This window comes from Rhinolophus sinicus, linkage group LG10 (assembly GCF_036562045.2).
Source record: "Rhinolophus sinicus isolate RSC01 linkage group LG10, ASM3656204v1, whole genome shotgun sequence".
Classification (NCBI taxonomy): Eukaryota; Metazoa; Chordata; class Mammalia; order Chiroptera; family Rhinolophidae; genus Rhinolophus; species Rhinolophus sinicus.
Window position 1 is genome coordinate 30,559,192 of NC_133759.1, and position 20,348 is coordinate 30,579,539.

At 46.3% G+C, this 20,348-nt stretch overlaps 2 protein-coding genes across 3 annotated transcripts in view; one reads left to right on the plus strand and one right to left on the minus strand.

Moving 5' to 3' along the window:
* The window catches only part of SH3BP5 (SH3 domain binding protein 5), a 63,821-nt gene extending 47,691 nt beyond the window's left edge, over positions 1-16,130 (plus strand). Inside the window, exons 4-9 of the mRNA XM_019725974.2 lie at positions 2,855-3,019; positions 9,816-9,946; positions 11,103-11,145; positions 11,850-12,072; positions 13,957-14,217; positions 14,656-16,130. Of these exons, the coding sequence (XP_019581533.2) occupies positions 2,855-3,019; positions 9,816-9,946; positions 11,103-11,145; positions 11,850-12,072; positions 13,957-14,217; positions 14,656-14,867 (1,035 nt within the window). The 3' untranslated portion in view covers positions 14,868-16,130. The remainder of the gene's footprint in view (positions 1-2,854; positions 3,020-9,815; positions 9,947-11,102; positions 11,146-11,849; positions 12,073-13,956; positions 14,218-14,655) is intronic.
* Positions 16,131-17,032: 902 nt separating this feature from the next.
* Positions 17,033-20,348, minus strand: part of CAPN7 (calpain 7) — a 34,960-nt gene continuing 31,644 nt past the window's right edge. The window contains exons 19-21 of one of the 2 annotated variants that reach the window (XM_019725973.2): positions 20,195-20,325; positions 18,232-18,324; positions 17,033-18,139 (exon numbers count right to left, since the gene is read on the minus strand). In XM_019725973.2, coding sequence (XP_019581532.2) covers positions 17,995-18,139; positions 18,232-18,324; positions 20,195-20,325 — 369 coding nt within the window. In that variant the 3' untranslated portion in view covers positions 17,033-17,994. The remainder of the gene's footprint in view (positions 18,140-18,231; positions 18,325-20,194; positions 20,326-20,348) is intronic. The other variant, XM_074312825.1, reaches the window with a different exon arrangement.

Genomic DNA, 20,348 nt, shown 5'->3' on the forward strand with positions numbered 1-20,348 from the left:
CTTTAACAGCGACTCTTGCTATGTGTTAGTAATAAGTAGACTGTCCACTTGTCCAGTGATTTTGTCATTGCCAAAGTTACCCATGTTGGCAGAAACTGTATGGTAGAGCAAGAATAGTCCCCCTTGGGGTCAGGGGCTCTGGTTTCCAGGCTCTGATCAGTCACCAAATAGCTGTGTGACATTCAGCAAGGTGCCTTGCTTCTCTGGGCCTTCCTTTGAAAAATGAAGTGATTGACCTGGAGGGCACATAAACTTCTTTCTATGCTGGATATTTGCAACCAATGCAAATATCCAGATGCTCTGTTCCTTCCTGAGACCGATTATGGGGTGGAGTGGAAGTCGAGTCATATGGCCATGACTGCAGACTCTCCCATCTGGCGGCCTCGACAAAGACAGATTTCTCTACCCCACCCCACCCTTCCCCCCGTTGGTGACACTGGAACACCTATGCGTTTCCAAGTGCTTCACAGTCACAGCTGGCCTGGGCCAGTGTCTGATAAAGGTCACTCGTCAAATTCGTTCATGAGCAGCCTCTTAAAATTCTCTCCATAGAGCTGTTTCCATGAAAGCTGTTAGTGTCCATGAGTCATGAAGATATTTAAAATTTTTCCTGGGTTGCATCTTACAGCTCAAACCCAGCTCTGCTAACATTTTCCTCTTCAGTATTGTTCTAAGCAGAGCCTCAGCTCTTTGGTTTGCTAGCTGGACACCTCTACTGTGAGTGAACTAACTACCAGGGAGCCCTTGAGTGCAAGGCCCTTACTCAAATAACGTATTACTACGAGGGCCTGGGTCCTTTGTTACAGTTTGAAGGTGAAACTTAGTGAGTTGTGCCAAAGGTTTCTAGCATCATCTTTCTTATGATGGTGAGAACTAGCAGCTCTTTTGGGGACTGATAAATTGGCTTCTGACTTTCGAGGTCGTGTATCCTATTATGACACTGGGAAACAATCTCGGAGTTAAGCACTCCTTACTTAGAGGTGTGTGTAAACTCTTGGATGCCACCTGAATTTCGATAGCCAGTTTGGTGCCTAATACCCTTCCTTTGAGGACTCTTCCCTAGGAAACCTTTGACAAATCACTCTCTCTTCCTTACATTCCCATAGCACTTTACACCTCTGTCACTTGTCACCATCTGTCTTGTGTTGGAGTTTGTAATGAACATATCTGTTTCCCTGACTAAGTTGGGACCCCTAATTTTGGTGTGGGCCCCTCATCTCCAGAATTCAGCCTCCAGAAGGTACTTTACCAATGTCCAATGGACTCTATCCTTCTAGTGAGGGTGTGATAGAATGTTCCTTCCTTGTATGCTCCTGTCTGGGCAGATGGAGGACCCCGCAAGGGCTGCTCTCACCTGGAAGAACCATGTGTGGGCCTGGAGGCACGGGGTCTGGAGCAGAGTTGTTGGTGAGAATTGTCCTGTCTTGTCATTTCTCAGTGGGTTGGTCAGTTCTATAGGGGGTGGGTCCCTTGTCCCTGCTGGTAGCTGAGGCATACCTGCATGGATGTGTGGTCCCAGCGCACACAGTTGGTCCACAGCGGACAGGTCCCTGGGTCAGTGGTTGAAGCTTTAGCCTGGCATTCATTCAAGGCCTCCACTCTTGATTCCTTTTTGAAATCCCAGTCTTTGTCAAGTCTCTTAAGATACGTACTGTGTTTCATAATGCTGCTGCTTCCTGGCCGCCTGTCAGCCCCACATCTTTCAAATCATCCCCGTCTTCAGTCCTCAGTTCATGATCAACCTCCTTTATGAAGCCATCCTCGATTCCTCCTACTGAAAGTAATTTTTCCTTCACATCCCCTGACTGTATATATTTCCCTCCGTCCTATGGCACTCGCATGTATAGCCTTGTATTACAGACTTCCGAATATCCACTCTCTACGCCTGTTTCAGTTCCCTAATTAGATAGTCATTGCCCAGAGGGTTGGTGTGGTATCCAAGTCCATGTTCACTGAATGATGGAGAGTGGCACCCATGGGGTCACGAAGCTGTCCCTTGCCTGGGGACTGATGGGCTCAAGTCTGATTTTGTCCCCTTAACTTACGTGTTTCCAAAATGTATTCACCTGTGGTTTCTGACAACTTCCTCTAAGTCATGTGAGACTCACTCTGGTGATGGGTGGGGGCCCTGTTGTTCCCCTCTGCTCCTGTCCTCAGTCCCAGGGGCTGCCCCATGGGTATCCCCCAAGCCTATGTAACTGGCATGGGGATCTGGTTAACCGAGGGCGAGCCAGCATTTGGCAACGGCTTGCCTGTGCTCTGATGGGGAGTTACGGTGGGTCTATGAGAGGGTGACCTGAGGGTTTGTTGCTGAATTCTGAGGTAATCCCATGGCCCAATCTTGGGGGAGGCGTGCCTACTGTACAAAAGAAACAGAATGTGAGTCAGCTATGTCATTTTACCTTGTCTAGCAGCCCCAGTAAAAAAAAAAAAAAAAAAGTAAAAAGAAACAGGTGAAATTAATTTTAGTAATGTATTTTGTTTAACCCAATATATCTAAAATATTGTCACTTTGTTATGTAATCAACATGTAAATTATTGAGGAGATGCCAACATGGCATCGTTGGCATATGGCAGCTACTCTGTGCAAGGCCCTTGTTGGCCATGTCTGTCCCAGGAGGGGTGGGTTTGCCATCTCTGGCTCTGACCAAGAGTTGGCATGTTTATCTGGCCAGTTGGGTTCTGGGCTGTGAATATTGCCCTGTCACCTACCTCCCCAGCATTGACGTGCACCTGCAGGTGGCAGGCCTGTGTCCAGAGTGGAGAGGCAGAGATGGACAGGCAGGCACGTCGCAGTCCTCGAGACACTCGTCTGTTGGAGCCTTTGCCATTTCCTGGGTTCTTTCTCACACAGGCTCAGCTGGAAGCTCAGAAAGCCACTCAGGACTTCCAGAGGGCCACGGAGGTGCTCCGTGCCGCTAAGGAAACCATTTCTCTGGCTGAGCAGCGGCTGCTGGAGGACGACAAGCGGCAATTCGACTCAGCTTGGCAGGAGATGCTGAATCACGCCACCCAGAGGGTAGGAGTCACAGCTGTGTGTGCCTGTGTGTGGGGTGTGCCTGGAATTGTGCACATGCGTCTGTGTCTGCAAGTGTCCGTGTGCGTGTGGGCATCTGGATCGTGGCACCTGTGTGCACGAGGGTGGGTGTGCGAGCATCCCTCACATGGCCCCTTGTCCATCTGATCCAGGCTACCCCCTGGTTCTTACGATTCTGTTTGCCCCAAGCAGAGGAAACAGACTCCCAGGCATGTTCGCCTAAAATGTTCGCTGAAAGTCACAGGTTATTTACTTCCGTGGGGTCTCTGTTGGGCCTGGTACTGAGCAATACTCAGGGATGACAGTCACCCAATGACAGGTATAATTCGCTGCTCCTTCCCTGTGTCACTTGTGTGTTTAGATCATCCCTGAGGGTCTTCGCTGTGGATCGGCCTTCCCAGAGGGACTAGGTCGTTTTCCAGGGTCTCCTCCCACTGAGTCCTGGGGGTCTGCTGGGTTCAGAATCCCAGGTGGAAGAACATGGGCTGGGATTTGGGAGCCGGCATGTGAGCAGGAAGTGGGCTGTGTGTGATCTTTACCCAGCCTTGACTTCTGGCTTTTATGCCATCATTGTTTGGCCTTTCACCAGCTCCCATGACCTGCTCTTTCTGGCCACATTGCTTCACATCAGCAGTGGTGGGACAGCTGCTTGGCTCAGCTGAACTTGTTGCCTCTGCCTAACTACTGGGTTTCCTAGGAGTCACAGAATGTTCCAGATACCGCTCCCTCCTCCAGGCTGGTTTGCTGTGGGGTGGGCGGGTGAGCTGACGTGTCTTCAACAGCTCCAACTAAGATCTTGGATGGAAGGATGATGTAGAAGGGGTGGGAGCTGCAGCTCTGGGCTGGACTCCTTGAGAAGCCGCCTGCGGGGCAGGGATAGAAGTCAGGAGTTAATGCCAGCAGCCTCTCCCTTTTCACTGTCACCTGTCACAGTGGCTCGAGTCCTTGGGAACCTGATAATTAAAGATGACCTTGTACTTCCTTAAATAGAAAGCCCGACACAAATGATTTGACTTGAGTCAAATCGGCTGTTGACTCTGCTACCTCTCCCTCCCCCTGAAGCCCAAGACTCCTGGCCTTGGGCGTGTGTGGCTTTGGGCCTCCTGCCCCCTAGTGGACATGATGCTTGGAGAGCCAAACACAGGCTGGAACAGCTTTCCTGAGTCAGCTGATGAAAAACCAAAGCAGAGGTTGGAAATCTTTGAAATTTACAAGCCACAGCCTGACAGATGTGAAAAGGCCAAAAAAAAAAAAAAAAAAAAAAAAAAAGCTCCTTCCAAGAAATTATTAGCGGAAGGTCTGATTTTCCTTTTTGCAAACCAGCCAGTAAGAAACCATTTCAGAAATCACTCAATCTGCTCCTTAAAAAGAACACAACATAATTTTGCTTTTTTGTTTTTCTTTTCTTACTGAGTCCCAGGGCCCTAGTGGATGGGGAGTAGCTGGGCAAAGAGGTGTCCCCAGGACCTCCACCCAGCACAACTAGCCTCGTTCACACCATTCTTGGGGTTGTGCAGTGCGCAACTTGTGGGGCCATACCAGACTGCTCTGGGCCTCCTTCGGTTCCCTGGAGGGTCATCTGATGTGTGCCTTCACTGATGTGAGGCCACCAAAGGTTTTGGGGTTGTGGGGATAACCACTGCGGATGAGCACGTGTTTTGGGTCACAGGCCAGCATCTCCACCCTGGGGCCGCTGTTACTCTTCCAGATTCCTTCACAGTTGCCTAGGCCTGACAGGCTGCTCCTTGAACTGCTGAGGGAGAAGGAGAGTTCGAAACTGACACCAGCAAGAGAGCTGGTGGCAAAGCTTTCCCCGACCATAGCCTTGCATCACGGAGAACCTCAGCCTGCTGGAGGCGGGCTCTCTGAATCTGATGGATGGGGTAGTCACTCACATGTGTGGCTTGGCTGTGAACCTCCCTCTGGGATTTAGCATTTCCCCGAATGGGGTCATGTCGTCCCCTCCCAGGGCTTGGTGGACCTAACACACTTGGCTTGCTGAGTGCTGGTTGATGATGACAGTGAAGGGTCTAGAATATGTCCCCTGCCTTGTCTGACTTCTGGGTACTCCAGGAAGCTAGTTTCTTTAGGAGAAGGGGGCTTCCTCTCGCCCTTGTCTTCTAAAGGAGGTACTAACTAAGGGTCTAGAGAAAGAGCCAGAGTTCAGAAAGGTCCAGGGCTGTCTTGAGCAAGTGGCAGTGATTTGGGCTGCATGGTTCCCCACTCCAGGCACAGTGGAACAACACGGGTCCCCATGTTCCTTGCCTGAGTGCATCAATGTGTCCTCTTCGTTCCCCTCAGATTACGGTGACATTGCAGCCCCACTTGGAGCCGTGGCTGAAGGCAGTGGCTAGGAGACTAAGCGATGACAAGCCCGGTTTTCTATTAGGCCACATGCAGTGCCACAGATGGGGACAAAGGGATAGTTCTCCGCTTAGGGCTGGGGTCAGAGGGTGCCTTGGAAGCTGCGTGAGGCAGAGCTGCCCAGCATGCTCTTGCATGGCTTCCTGGGGGTGCAGGGCCCAGAGTCCCAGCGGCCCCTCCAGCTTTGTTTCTTTTGGCCTTGAAGGAGCCTTTATGGGAAGGTGATAGCTTTTCACCCTCTGGGAGAGGAGGCCTGGCGTCCGGGAGGGAAGGATTGGCTTTTCTGATGTCTGCTCAACAAGACCAGATAGAGGAAGAAGAAAATACGACTTGGAAATGGGGAAACATGAACTATGAACTGGCAGCAGGCAGCTGCTGGAGAGGAAAGGACGCAGTCAGCCTCCCCTCCCAGGTCCTGGCATGGAGACTGCCTGGCTGTATGGACCTGAGGCCTGGGATGGCACCACCACCCTCTCCCACAGTGGTGAGAAGCCAGCTTCTTGGGCCCCCACCTCCCAGGAGTGCAATAAGAATCACAAAACAGCCCGAACCAGCTGAGGGCCTGAGGAGACGGGGAGACTGCCTTTCCCAGTGAGAGGAGGATGCTGTCTTAGCCCCGGGATGTTGGGGATGTAAGTGTGGGGGGAAAGCTGCAATGTGACGCGGAGGTGCTGTGCTGGGAGAATGTCTACTGGTCTGTTCAGGTCATTCTGCTGGCGTGGGACCCACTGAAGAGGCCTGACCTGGCTGGCACGTCCGTTTAGTGCCCATCAGTATCTAGGCAGGAAGGCCTCAGCTCTTTTGAGTATCTCCAGTGTGCTGCTGGGAGCACTGTCTCTGGGGACCCAGCTGCCTGCCTGCCCTGAGGCTCCCAGGAGGGGACCAGGTGGGCACTCCTGGACCCACACCTCTCTCTGTTCTGCTGACCTAGGAAGGGGGGCAGAGGCCTGTGGCTTCCACAGAATCCTGAGTGCAGGCCGACATGCTTTTTCTCCAGGGCCAGCTGCCCTCTTGGCTGCTCAGGGCTTGGTGCTGCGGCTGTCCTGGATCAGACTTGTGCAGCGCCAGTTCTGGCTGCTCAGGGCTGCTCAGACCCTGCCATTGGGCACTGGCTGTGGTCAGTTTTGGGGGCAGGGCCAAGGCACAGGAGTGCATCGTGGTAGGTTTTGGGAGCCCCAGGAATGCCTGACTTCTCCGTCCTGTAGGCTGAGGCAGATGCACCCAGAACCTAACAGGGAGCCCATGGGTCATGCCCAGAACAGGGTCCCCTCTGAGGAGAAAGTTCTCAAGCATCGCGAGGGAGGCCAAGACTCTGTTCATGTTGGCTAATTATTTTCTACAGGAACCTCTAAGCTCTGGGAAAGGAAGTGGGAAGCTGAGTACTGCCCCCTAAAGTCTTTGTGAATCTGAGTGCACGTCCGATGGAGATGGCCAGTGGCACAGTGGACGTGTGGCTAGACACATGGAAGAACCGCAGTCTGTGCCGAGCCAGCTTCACCAAAGTGCTTCCTCCCTTCACGTCCATTGTCCCAAATGCCACACACTGAAGATCCCTCTTAAGTGCAGCCCTGCTGTCAAGCTCCTGGCCGAGCTGCTGTGGCCTTCCTGACAGCCCGGGTCCCACCTGCCTTGACAGGCACTTCCGCTAGGCGTGTCTGTACCCCAGGGGGTAGTCTCCAGGGTGCGCTGTGTACACAGTAGGTGCTTAATCAGTGCATGCAGCTCTGAATTGAATGTCATGGTGGTAAAACTGAAGAGCACAGTACAGAGATGGAGGCAGACTCTTGGAGTCCAGACCAAATCGCTGAGGCCTGGGGCGATGGTGGTGGGCACCTCTGGTCTGAGTTGCACGTGACCAGCTGGTTGCTCAGTCCAGCTTGCACTGCCTTGAGGCCTTCAGGGGCTCGTTTGTTATTGCTTCCTTTTGTGGCTCACCTCTCCCCCTGTTGCTTTAGCCTCAGAGCAGAGCTGCCCTGTGCTACCCTCCTCCCTTGTTCCCCGTTCTTTCCCCACCATTGCAGTACACAACTCATGCCTGATTCCAGACTTAGATGGAGGGGCTCCTTGGTTACCTAGGAGATGTAACCAAGGCGACCTGCGTGGTGACTTTCTCCTTGGGGGCTGAGTTAGGGATTGGAGGAGTTTCTTCCAAGACCCGAAGGCTGTGTGTATGTGGGGCAGGGGAGACTGGCACACAACATGGCAGACGTGGCCTGATGGGGGTGAAGCAGGGGACCGGAACAGGCTTGTCGCGCTTCACTGGCAGCATTGCCAAGTGCTTGGAGCTTTTTGAGTGTTTAATTTTAGAAAGCTTTCGCTTCTTTTTGCAGACTAGGGCCTGAGATAGCTGAGGGCCCCTGGGCAGCTGGTGAGAACCCTGCTTCTTGCAGGGGGACCCTACCTGTACAGCTTCAAATCCCAGCCTTTCTAAGTCAGTATCTTCAAAATGCTTTTCAGACAGCTCCTTGAAGGTGAACTCTGCATCAAATCCTTTCGTCATGGAGCAGCTCACCCTCAATATGTTGTCTTCATCTGTCTGATAAGCTTGGGGCTTTGAGTTTTCATAAAGGTTACAACAGTAAATTCTTAGAGTCTGAGACAAGCCTGTGTTTATGCAGGGGATGTGTTTAGTGCATTTTATTGCTTTGTGACTCTGGTATTAGAAGCAAAGGGAAAGGATTGTCCTGGCCCTTTGGTCTTGGTGGAGAAGTCATTTTAGCAAGCATGTCACCGCAGGCCAGCTTAACTCAGTTCCCTCCTCGTTCCCTTTTCTGGTTTTGTTTTAATTCTGTTGTTTTAAAAAGTATCTCAAGCATTGGAACCTTTGTTAAAAGATACATATTTTAAAGAAGGTAAAAGCGTTAATTCTCACAAATATTAAATGTTTTTATAGCAAACATTTAATTCATTAATCAAGGAGGGAACTGATGAGATGTTACAACTATTTCAAAGGAGAATTAAAAAAATCACTTATGTAGAAAACTGGGGATGCTGAAATGAATTTACAGACAGATGCAAAACTGGTCAACATTTACACGGCAATCAATAATCAAATGCATTTCCACTAGGACACAGTCCTTCTTCATTTCTAGGGATAAGAATCAGATGTATTACTATCCATTTTCTATAACTTACAAGGTTGGAAAATAGTTCCAGGACAATGAAATCCAGAGATAACCTGCAAGAGTATGCTAGACAGGACACCCAGTCATTATGCTCATTTCAAAGTCTTTCATAATTTTTCCTGATACTTTAAAAAATCCTTATTGTAAGTACATAAACTAACCTAGGGCTGACTATGGCTTTTGACGGGAGGGGATGATACAACATCAACGGCCTCCTGTCCCGGGCTTCTTTTAACCTCTAGTTAAAGGTACAGTGGTGCCTTCCTAAAATTGTCCTGCTGGGTCTGAGAGAGTAGACCAATGACGTGAGAGCACTCTGGGCTCCTCCCTGATGCTCTTCAGGTAAAACAAAGTACGGCCCTCTAGCCTCACTCCTGCCTCTCCAGTTCATTCTACACTTGTGTGAGTTGTAAGTAGAAGACGGTCAAGAAATTGTGAGCTGCTTACCTGGCCTGAACTTCTGTTTATTCCTTCATTGTCTCTCCTCAAGGCAGATCTCATTCTGATACTTTTCTTTAGTTAAGAGGAGAGAACCCACATTGTCACGTGTCAGGGAATGCACCTCTGAGATGCCGTGTTTTTGGCCATTGAGGGCTCTTGATTGTTGGTTTTTAAACTCATTTTTATCAACAGGCTTAACAAAATTGTTCCCACTGGAATTTCCTACTGGTTTGGTCTCCTGGTTACAAATATTTTTGAACCTCAAAATTTGATATAAATGATTTGATACTAATTTGTTTAAATGTAAAGTTCAACCCTTCTGGATCCTGGATTCTTCTGTGTCCATCACCTAATTCAGGGCCCAAACAGCTGACGTCATAATTGCCTTGTTGTCCTGATGCTGTCATGCCTGGTTTTGTTAGGTCTCCCACTTCCTTGATGTGTAAGTTCCCTCGGGTGCTATTCACCCACTTGCCTGCCCATCAGCCCCTGCCCCAAGGCGGGAGCAGGAGGAGAGGAGCCCACAGTGGCTACTCAGAGGCAGGAGGCCTGAGGAGGAGGAAGAGCACATTGATTGAATCAGAGAATGCTTCATATTTTTCTCTGACTTTTGGTTTCTCCTTGTTTTCTTTCCCGGTCATTGCCACAGCCAATTTGACTATTTAGTCCTATCTGATAAGACTTTTACAAAATAGAAAAATTGGGAAAAGTAATCCTGTTCTGTTTGGAAGTTAATCTTAGTGTGCCCACTAATTGCCTCAAAGAATATTTTTTAAAAGTTACACGAGTAATACCCCAACAAGGAACTGTTCTAGGCTTGGTGGGCTGACCTCTGCTGTCGTTTGAAGGTCATGGAGGCGGAGCAAACCAAGACAAGGAGTGAGCTGGTGCACAAAGAGACAGCGGCCAGGTACAATGCAGCCATGGGCCGCATGCGGCAGCTGGAGAAGAAACTCAAGAGAGCCATCAACAAGTCCAAGTGAGTCTGGATGTGAGGGTCCCAGGGGGTGTGTGGTTGTCCCCTCTTCCTGTTCTTCTCCTCTTTTCTGTGCCTTGCACTCAGGGACCGCCCTCACCAGAGGCCCCTGGCCAGGCTCCCTTTGCCCCAGACATTCTGTGTAACTCCCAGAGAAGGTGCTCAGTGGTGGGGCTGCTCCTGGGAAACACAGGAAAAGGAATTTAAAAAGCAAACCCATTCTATGGCCCAGTGGGGGGGGCCTCAGCTTACCTGTCATTATAATGGAGATGAGCTATGTACACAATACATGTTCTCTGTGCACCAGGAGCTACTGAAATGGTGCACGACTGGTTTTAATGGAGGTTTTTTCCATGCTCTTCTCTCTACCACTCCTATATATGTTTATACAATAATGATCTTGGAGACAAGTCCCCTGCTTTGCTCACAGCTGCTGGGCCTCCAAGCAAAAGAAACTTGGGATGGTCTGGACCCAACAGCCAAAGACAGACCCAGAGCTTCATGGTGGGTGAACCGCTCAAGAACAAAGCATTGGTCCACTCTGAATGCTCAGACACCCAAGTTCCTAAATGGAGACAGGCTCTTCTGGCTGACCCAGAACCCAGGGGACTAGCAGAACGTTCACATTTCTTGTCCTCTCTTGCCCATGTCCCGGCTGGTCTGTAGACCACCGACACCTCTAGTCCTGGACAAAGCCCAAGAAGACCAGCCTGAGCCCCCATCCTTTCGGCAGCCCCGCTGTGCTCAGTGAGGGGAGGAGCGGTGCTTCTCCCTTCCCTCACTGACCTCAGCAGACGAGGGTGTGGTTGGAGGCAGCTCCTTCTGCAGCCTTATGTGCTATTCATCCTTAAGGAGCCAGCTTCCTTAGGAGAAGAGACCCAGGCCATCTGAGCTGCTGGGCAGACCAGAGCGGAAGCTGAACCAGGGTGCGGGGGCTCCAGGATATGTGTACTCACGTCCCCATATCTTAGGTGAGCCCAGCGGTTCTGACTGGCATCTGTGTCCATCAGGCTCCTTCCGCTCATGGCCTTGTCTGAGTTTACTGAGTCCTGGAAGGCTGACCTGGCCAGCTGTAGCTAATGCCTCTTATACACCTTGTGGAGCTTATTGTGGTCTTGTGTTGTATTCTACTTACGGGTTTCCTTCCTGTCTTTCACAGGCCTTATTTCGAACTCAAGGCAAAGTACTACGTGCAGCTTGAGGTATGTGTGGCCTTTGACTTAGCTGCTGATGGGATTTTCCTGTGCTTAAAGCCTCACTTTTTGTGATAGCCGACTGTCAGAGGGCACGTTTGCCACAAGATAGTGGAGAGACACATTCTTGACTGAGTTTGCAGGCCTCAGAATGGTGTTGGCTGAGTCTTGCGTGGTCTCTGAGATCCTCTATCAGTTACCTTCTCTATTTCACTGGGCAGTGGTTCTCAGTACGCTCCTAGGACAGGGAGCACCCCCTGGGAACTTGTTAAAAGTGCAAATTTCCGAGCACCCGACCCCAGATCCTCTGAATCAGAAACTGCTGTTAAAGCCCCCTGAGCTTTCACAAGCCCTCTGGGGGATCCGGATGCAGTCCCAAGTTTTGAGAACCACAGTGATGGGGACTCAGTGGCTACAACATGGGACTTCTGTGTGAATTTGACACCCACTGTTGCTCCGCTGATGGGGTTACTCTGCCAGGGGTAGTTTCTGGAGAACAGAGCTTATCAGCTGGATGGGAGTTGGGGGTGGTGGTGGCTGCTTTCCTACCTGGTGCATGCACAGCTGTGGTAAGAACGATCAGCTCCGTAGTCACGTCTTGGGAAAGTCGTTGGAGTGATGGGCAGAAAATGTGCTTGAACCTATCGTTTAAAAGCATTGCAAGGCCAGGAGGGGCCGCCTTCACTTACTGAGCCTCCCGTTCTCCTGACCAGCAACTGAAGAAGACCGTGGACGACCTGCAGGGCAAACTGGCCCTGGCCAAAGGGGAGTACAAGACGGCCCTGAAGAACCTGGAGATGATTTCAGACGAGATCCATGAGCGGCGGCGCTCCAGCGCCATGGGGCCTCGGGGCTGTGGCGTCGGGGCTGAGGGCAGCAGTACGACGTCTGCAGAGGACCTGTCCGGGAGCAAACCCGAGCCAGATGCTGTTTCTGGTGAGTTGGGCTTGTGTGCAAGTGGGGGGATCATACAGCTTGTGTGGTCTTCTTCCAGTGCTGTCGCCATCACAGAAGGGCTTCGGAGGTGGGCAGGCCTGAGGGCGATTTCTGGGGGCCTTCCACATTTTGTAGCATCATCAAAATGCTACTGAATGTTCCTCAGTGGGGATTCTCCAGTCACATAAGTTTGGAAAATGTTACATGTTCACCCCTCTCTGATATTCAAAGTACATATCAGAACATTCAAGGGTCTGAGAAGCACTGCAGGAAAGAAGAGCTCTCCAAGAATAGGGGTTTTAGAATTAGATTAGATTCAAGTCCTGGCCTTCCCATCATTACTAGTACATGATGCAGGCAAGAGTTTAACTTTCTATTTCCAGTTTTTCACCTGAAAATGGGGAGAATGTAGAGTGGTTAGGATGAAATGAGGTAACACTAGCATCCAGTAACCACTCCGCAAATGGTGGCTCTCACGGATGCCTGACCAGAGAACTGTTTTTCTGGGGCCACCTCTGGGAAACTGATACAGAGGTTTGATGTGGCTTCCTTTATGTTAAGAAAAACCCCTCCAGTGCTGTCTTTGCACATTTCCTTTTCTATGGAATAATCCCCGTTGGCTTTTTCCCAAGCTCCTCTCTCAGGTGTTCTTTAATTCAGTCAACAAATGTTTAAGTGCCAAGACCAAGGTAAAGGAAAAGAGACCTATAATGAGCATCAGTGTGAGGTACTTTTAATATACATTATCTCATACACACTGCATGGACAGGCACATGAAGCTCAGAGAGGTTAAGTAACTTGACCAAGGCTACACAGCCAAGCACTGGAGATAGGATTGGAATTCAGATTTGAGCCCATTTCCTGTCCCCAATAGTACTTCTCGTTCATGCATTCATGGGAATCCTCTATAGGATGCTACAAGCCTGGTTTTAAAGATGAAGGAGAGCAGGGGAGGAAAAGAGGAACAATCGAATAAGAAGCAGGATTATGCGCAGGCAGAGGGGAAAATAGTTTAAAGGCAAAAGAGGCTTTCAAATCATGAGAATGACATGTCTCTGGGCCTTGGTTACTGTGATCCACAAAATAAGTGAGGCACAAGTTACAGAGCACTGTAAAGGAATTTTTTGTGTGTGCAGCAAATCATCTAGGCAGGCTCTGAGCGTCTTTTATGAGCTCAGAAGTCACCAGGAAGATAACAAAGGTCCCAACACATATTACATGCAGGGCTGTGTCTTCCAGCAGCTCTTGCTTCTATTGCTGTATTAGAAGAAAGCCCTGAAGTCTGGTTGTCTTTGGGATGCATTACAAAGGGCCAGCCCTCTTCGGGTGCAGGTGTGGATCTATTTGGGGGACAGGTGGAGAAAAGCCCCATCTGTGGCTGAATTCATCTTCTATCTTTAGGCAGTGTCTGGTGACACTGACTTCTAGAGCAGAGGCTAGAACAGGGGTGTCCAAACTTTTTCAACGTTTTTCACCAAGGGCCATATGCGGTAAAATACACAAACAGCCGGGCCACTCACTTGAGGTGAAGTACGTATTGCCTCACCTGGTTTATTTAAGTAAACTACATATATTTTTGGAATTTGCTGCGGGCCAATTAAAAATGGATTGCCCGCAGGCCGCAGTTTGGACACCCCTGGGCTAGAAAGTTATTTTAATGACACTGAATATCCGTGGGATTCAGCTGCCAGCAGCTTCCCTTCCAGTTGCATTGCAGTCTGGTCACGCAGGCTCCAGAGGGTCATGTTCCTTTCACTATGCACCCCCCGGTGGCAGGGATTCTGCAGTTCCCATGCCGTGTCTAGCTATCTGCCAGCAGCGTGTTTAAGGAACTAGGTTGCTATCTGCCAGACCCTGTGTGACTGGTGTTCTCTCTCCTCCTAGTGGCCTCGGAGGCCTTTGAAGATGACAACTGCAGCAACTTTGTGTCTGAAGATGACTCGGAAACCCAGTCTGTGTCCAGCTTTAGTTCAGGACCAATGAGCCCCTCTGACACGGCTGACCAATTCCCTGCAGCCGTGAGGCCCGGCAGCCTGGATCTGCCCAGCCCCGTGTCCCTGTCCGAGTTTGGGATGATGTTTCCGGTGCTGGGCCCTCGCAGCGAATGCAGTGGGGCCTCCTCGCCCGAGTGTGAGGTGGAACGAGGTGAGTGGCAGCCCTCTCACCAGTAGTGCTGTCCCTGCTGCCTTTGCAGCCCCGTCTGAGCCCCCAGTGCTGTTACTGGGTCTGTGGGAATGAGCTGGCGGTGCTGATCACAGATGCTTTCCAAGTCCTGTGCTGGGGGCTCCTGGCTCCATAGCTCGGGTTGTGTGTGTGTCTCATCACAACGGTCCTCTTGACGAGCACATGCTGGAGAGGTTTGTTTCCCAACTACTAAAGGAGCATGACAAGTTTCATCTCTAATATAAGGAATACATAAAACACACTGAGTAGCAGCAGCAGTAAGCAGTTATGCGATGGAGATCCCTGTGATGTACATGGGAGGGCAACACTGGGAGACTTGGGGGGTTGAGCTGGCGGGTGGACTTGGGCCCCGGGACTCTTGGAATTGTCAGTACTCACTTAATCTCCACACTTCTACAGGAGACAGAGCAGAAGGGGCAGAGAATAAGACAAGCGACAAAGCCAACAGTGGTCGGGGTCTTAGCAACAGCAGCGGCGATGGTGGCAAGAGCCAAAGCAGCACGCCCCCCGAGGGCCAGGCCTTGGTGAGCAGGATGAAGCAGCTCTCCCTCCAGTGCTCCAAGGGGAGAGACGGGATTGTTGCCGACATCAAAATGGTGCAGATCGGTTGATCCATCCAAGGTCCTGGCCCAGGTGCATATCAATATTTATACACAAAACTCTGGAGGACATTGTGCCAATAATCATTTAATATATGCCAAATCATACGCGTAACTGCACTAATGGAGTTTCAGTGACCTTGAGGGCTGAAGATTTTACTTCTGGGTAAGAGCTCTTGAGCTGGTTGGTTTTTCAGAGCAGAGCTGTTGTTGCAGGTGGATTGTGACCAGGTTCACAGCCTTTGTGGAACATTATCTGTAACAGTGTTATGGAAGCAATAACTAGTTCCTACGGAAGAACCCGAGCCAGGAAAGGGGCTGGGCAGCTGTGCCCAGCTGGGCTCAACAGTTTGCTTCTCTTTCCCTTCTCTCACCCTCAACTTCTTTGGGAAAATGGAGATGTTCTCTCCTCTATATCCTAGGGAATCTAAATGAAAACAAACAAGAATGCAAGACAAAACTCAAATAGTCAGAATATACCTTTTGACCCAGTGAAGGCTTAAAAAAAAAAAAAATCCCCAAACACAATTCATTTTCATCATCTCTGGTGTTCAGAAGGGGCTTTTTAAAAGTGTGTATGTTGGGACACACGTTAAAAACAGTTTCTATAAAGGTTACTATGAACTGCACTTTTTGGGATGGGAAAGGTAAATGCCAGTGTGGGGGTTGGGGTGGGGGGATGAGGGTGGCAAGGACATATCATACAATGGGAATTGTGGCGGTGGGCGAGAAGGTTCTATAGCATAAACCTTATCCTATCAGCCAAGGGGACTTATTCTAAGAGAAGTGCATGTGAAGAATGGTTGCCATTGTTATTCTAAACTGACAAGGTGTTAATTTCTCTGTAGGTTGTAACTTTAAAAATAAAAAAAATTATTTAAGGGTTATGCTGCACTAGTATTTCTTAGAGGAAATTGTTTCTTAAAGCTAGGAAAGGGAGTAGGCATGTGTTGGCAAAGGCTGTTAAATAGACGCAATGGAGTCTTCTATGCTAATAGTAGTAAGTGTTAACACTGCTTTTCTGTAATATTTTCATGGTTACACGTATTTAAGAGCACTGTATTTTATTTGTTAAGAAAACTTGGCATTTCTAAAATGAAAAAAGCAACCCCATTTCAAGTTCATTCTGTCACGACGTGCATATTTTAGTCATTTGTAAATCTCTTCATACTATAGTGTTTTCTCCTTTTTTAATGACTGATACAGTACCCTAATTACAAGGTTATTTTGTACTTGTCTTAATACTTTGAGTGTAATAAAAATGGCTTAAGAAAATGTCTAACTTTCTATGACTTCAAATAGGAAATCCTGATGTTGACTAATTCTATTCTAGGCAACCTTCTTGCTAAAAATGGAATGCAGTGGTCATCTGTTCTTACTTTCAGTTAAAGTCGTCAATCCTAATAATTTAAGCCCTGGTTATCAAGGATTGAATCAGAATTCCACATTTGCTGCTAAAAAGCCGAATAAGGAGACACAGTGGCAGGAAAATAAAGACAAGGTGGTTATATTGGAGGAGTGGTTCTCAACCTCTGCTTCACATTGGAATCTCAGGAAGCTTAAAATACTACCCTCTTAACCCCAGAGATTGATTTAATTGATTTGGGGTATACGTGGTCATTGGGCTGTTAAAAGCTCCCCAGGTGATTCTATCCTTTCCATTAATCATTCTCTTCCTTATGTATCTGTAGCACCATGTTTGGAGCTCTATTATAGAATTGAACATTACAATATATTAAATTGTTCACATATATAGATAGATCTCTTCCATTAGATTTTTGACAGCAGGGATTACGTCTTATTTCAGTTTGCATCCTGTAAGAAGATTTTTAACACAAGAGGTTCAAATCATATATGTTTATAATAAATATACATCTATGCTTTAGATTTCTTTCTTTAAAGGGCAATAGAACATTAGTTAATCTACCTAAAATTAATATCTAAAATCAAAAGCACTAAGTATAAAGACCTGCCACTGTCCTGAATGTTAAGATTTTTTTTTAAAAGTGTGAATTTTTAAATAATGAGTTCTTTTCTCTTTCAGATGGAACATACTAGATTAAGTCCTTTAATAATTAATTTCTCTATGTTAAACTATGCTGTTTCCATAAGTATAAACATTTTATTTCAATTAAATGTACCAGAAATACAAAATAAGTTGATAATTATAAAGTAGAGACGATGAAAAAGTGTACCTTTTTAATTTTCAGATCTTTAAAATCTTGAGCATCATTCTTCTCTGAGGAATTTTTATGTAAACAACTGGGAATTTACACATGACAGTAGTATCTTGGCAGTTTTTCCCAATGCAACCCCAATTACCATACATTAAATTCTCAGTTATATTTTCGTCAGAATGCTGTTACCATAAGAGCATTGAACTACAGCGCGATGAAGACTATACAAACTAAATTGTAACGTCTTCAATGTCTCAGACTATTACTTCCATCAACCTGATAAAAAAGAACTGCAATAGTAAATATTCCTTAGTTCTCTTACGTGACTCAATGGGAGACAGGCATCTACTGTCAATTACCTTCATTCTTAAGCATGAGCATCTTCATGCTAAGTTAATTAGTATTTCTTACAGCTTTATTCTTTCATAACATCTGGGCGACAAAAAACATTTGAAGTCAGAAATAATGCAGAATTAAATGCTGTTATGTTGACATGATTCATTTGGTAATCAGTTGCCCAAGATGTACAGCAGCGTCACAACACAAGCAAGTGTAACCTACAACATGCTCTGCCAAGAAGACAATGTTAAGATTTCCAAGTATTACAGCAGCCTCCCACCCCACTCAGTGAGTCTCCGTCGGTCTCAGGTCCCTCCTTAGCAAAGGCGTCTCACTGTGCTGAGCGAGTCTCACCTTTATAACCATCTGTACTTTAATACAATGCGGCCCCTAAATGCAAGCCACCTCCACATACACACAAAACTATGTAAATGGTACTTCTCAAGTAATTCTGACTATATACAGTTCTCACTAAACACCCTGACTTGAGCACCAGATTCCACTGTAACATTTAGAGATTTAATTCTGTTCTGATTGTTGTGTTTAGAGTCCGGGAGATATGTGTCCTCCTCTGAAGGGTTGTTTGGTAAGTATAAAATCCAGTAATTGATGAGATTTTCCTGTCACTGAAGTTGTGTTATCTTGATGGGGATAATACTATTAAAGTCCAAGAAAAAAGGTCCTTCTTGTTTAGGCAAAAAAGTACTAGGAATGATATTGTAAATCCCAGCAGGTAGATTTTCTAATTCCAGGTAGCAAAACCCACACCTATATTCAGGGAAAATAAAAACAAGATTTATAGAAGATGATGCCACAAAAAGCAAATTATAAATTAGATATAATCAAAATGCCAGTGTTACCTGTAATCACCACTAGATTTCCTCTGAAAGCCATGGGGACCAGGATCGCCCACCATAGAAACGGTTACAACCTCAAATCCCACACTGTATTGCCTAGCAGTAAAAAGGAACAATTACTGCTAAGTAGTCTCAAATACATACATACCTAGAAAAGTATACCTCAAGTTCAGATGTACTATTAAAATCAAATACATGCTTTCTTTCTAAAGCTTCTGTAGGAAGAAACAACTCTCTGAAATACATGTATATTATTTTTACTCTTAATTATAGAAAACACCATTTATATTTTAAAATTGAAGACATAAAGATTAATATCAAACTTTAGAAGAGACTGTATTTTTACCACAAGCTCCCTGATAATGTTAAATTTAATTTAAATCATAAATTATTGTATTAGTCAGAAAAAGAGGGACAGGAGAGAAAACCCTAAAAAAATATAAATTTATGAAAGTAATTAGCATATGGCAGACATGAAATTCCAAACCAGTAGGGAAAGGATTATTATTTAGATGGTGATGGGTATGACAAAAACTTAAAACAAAATTGCTAAATTGTATTTCACACCAAATAAAAGAATACTTCCACATGGATTAAAAAATAGAATGTAAAAAATAAAACCATAAAAGGACTAGAAGAAAATATGTGAAAATTTATTTGCCGTTGGGGTGAGACTTCCTGCCCACAGCAAAATAAACCAGAAAAGCCAGATTTGATTACTTCAAAATGAAATTTCTATGTGGAAAAAAAAAATGATCTGGGAAAAATACTTGCAAATATGTGAAGGAGTTAATATCCTTAAAGACATACCCTTTATTCGTGCTTACAATTATGAAAACCATGACAATGCCAACAGAAAAATGGGAAAAAGATAAGAATCAGGCAATAGAGGAAAAACACACACATTTTTACATGTTTATATTAAAAATGGGCATTTAGATACCTTATTGCACCTGTCAAAAATTGGTGAAAATTTTAAAAATGACTGGAAATAGAGCTTTGTCTGGAAATAGAGCTTTGTCGTGTCTCAAAGATTATTAGTTTCTTATGAATTGGTTTGTATGGCAAGCAAAATTAAGCCTAGTTTTTATTTAGAGGTATCCTACTATTTTGTATTCTCTCTTTTGAAACCTTTTAAAATTGTGATATGTAACACAATGTACATAAAGTATATAACAAATAATTTGTAAGGTGAACGAACACCTGGGTTACCGCCACCTGGACCAACAAAACCCTCTCAGCACCACAGAAGTCCCTTGCATCCTCCTTTCTGGTCACAACTGTGCCCACAAAGCGAACTTTTATGGCAGTCACTTTCTTACCTTGTATATAGTGTGACTGTCAAAGTGTGATCCTTAAACAAAAGTTTAGTTTTGCCTGTCCTTGACTTCATGTAAGTGGAATCATGCAGTATACATTCTGCTGTGTATGGCTTCTGTTGCTCAGCATTGTTTTTAAGGCTTATCCATCATGCTGTGTGGGTAGCTATAATTTACTTTCACTGTTATACAGGATTCTATCGTATGACTATTTTATAATCTTAAACGCCACTGATGAACATTTGGGTTGTTTCAAATTTCTGGCCCTTACAATTGTTTATTGGCCCTTTGGATTATCTTTCTTACTTGTATGACATTCCTGTTCAAGTTTTTGTTTTTTAAAAACTACAGACTTTTTTTACATTTAAAAATCTTTTAAGATATCGCCTATATTATTAATTCACCTGGAACTGATTTTTTAGAGTTGATATGAGTGAGACGGGTCTAACTACCTTTTTGGTACATGGACACTCAATTATTCCAGTACCATTTATCAAACAGACAGACTGTCCTTTCCCCACTCCTCTGCAGTACCATCTTTATCATAAATTAATATGATATACACATAGGTCTGTTTCAAAACCCTATTATGTTTCACTAAGCTCATTTTTAATATTACTAATTTAAGAAAGTTACTTTTCACAAACCTTGGTCCTCTCAGCTCAATCAGTAATGGCCCAGTCTTTTCTATATGGAATTGGTAAATGGGATTATTTTTATGAGTCTCTTGGAAATTTCCACATCCTCCAGCACTCTGAGCACTCCATTTTCCATTAATCTAATAAAACAAAGTTTTTGTAT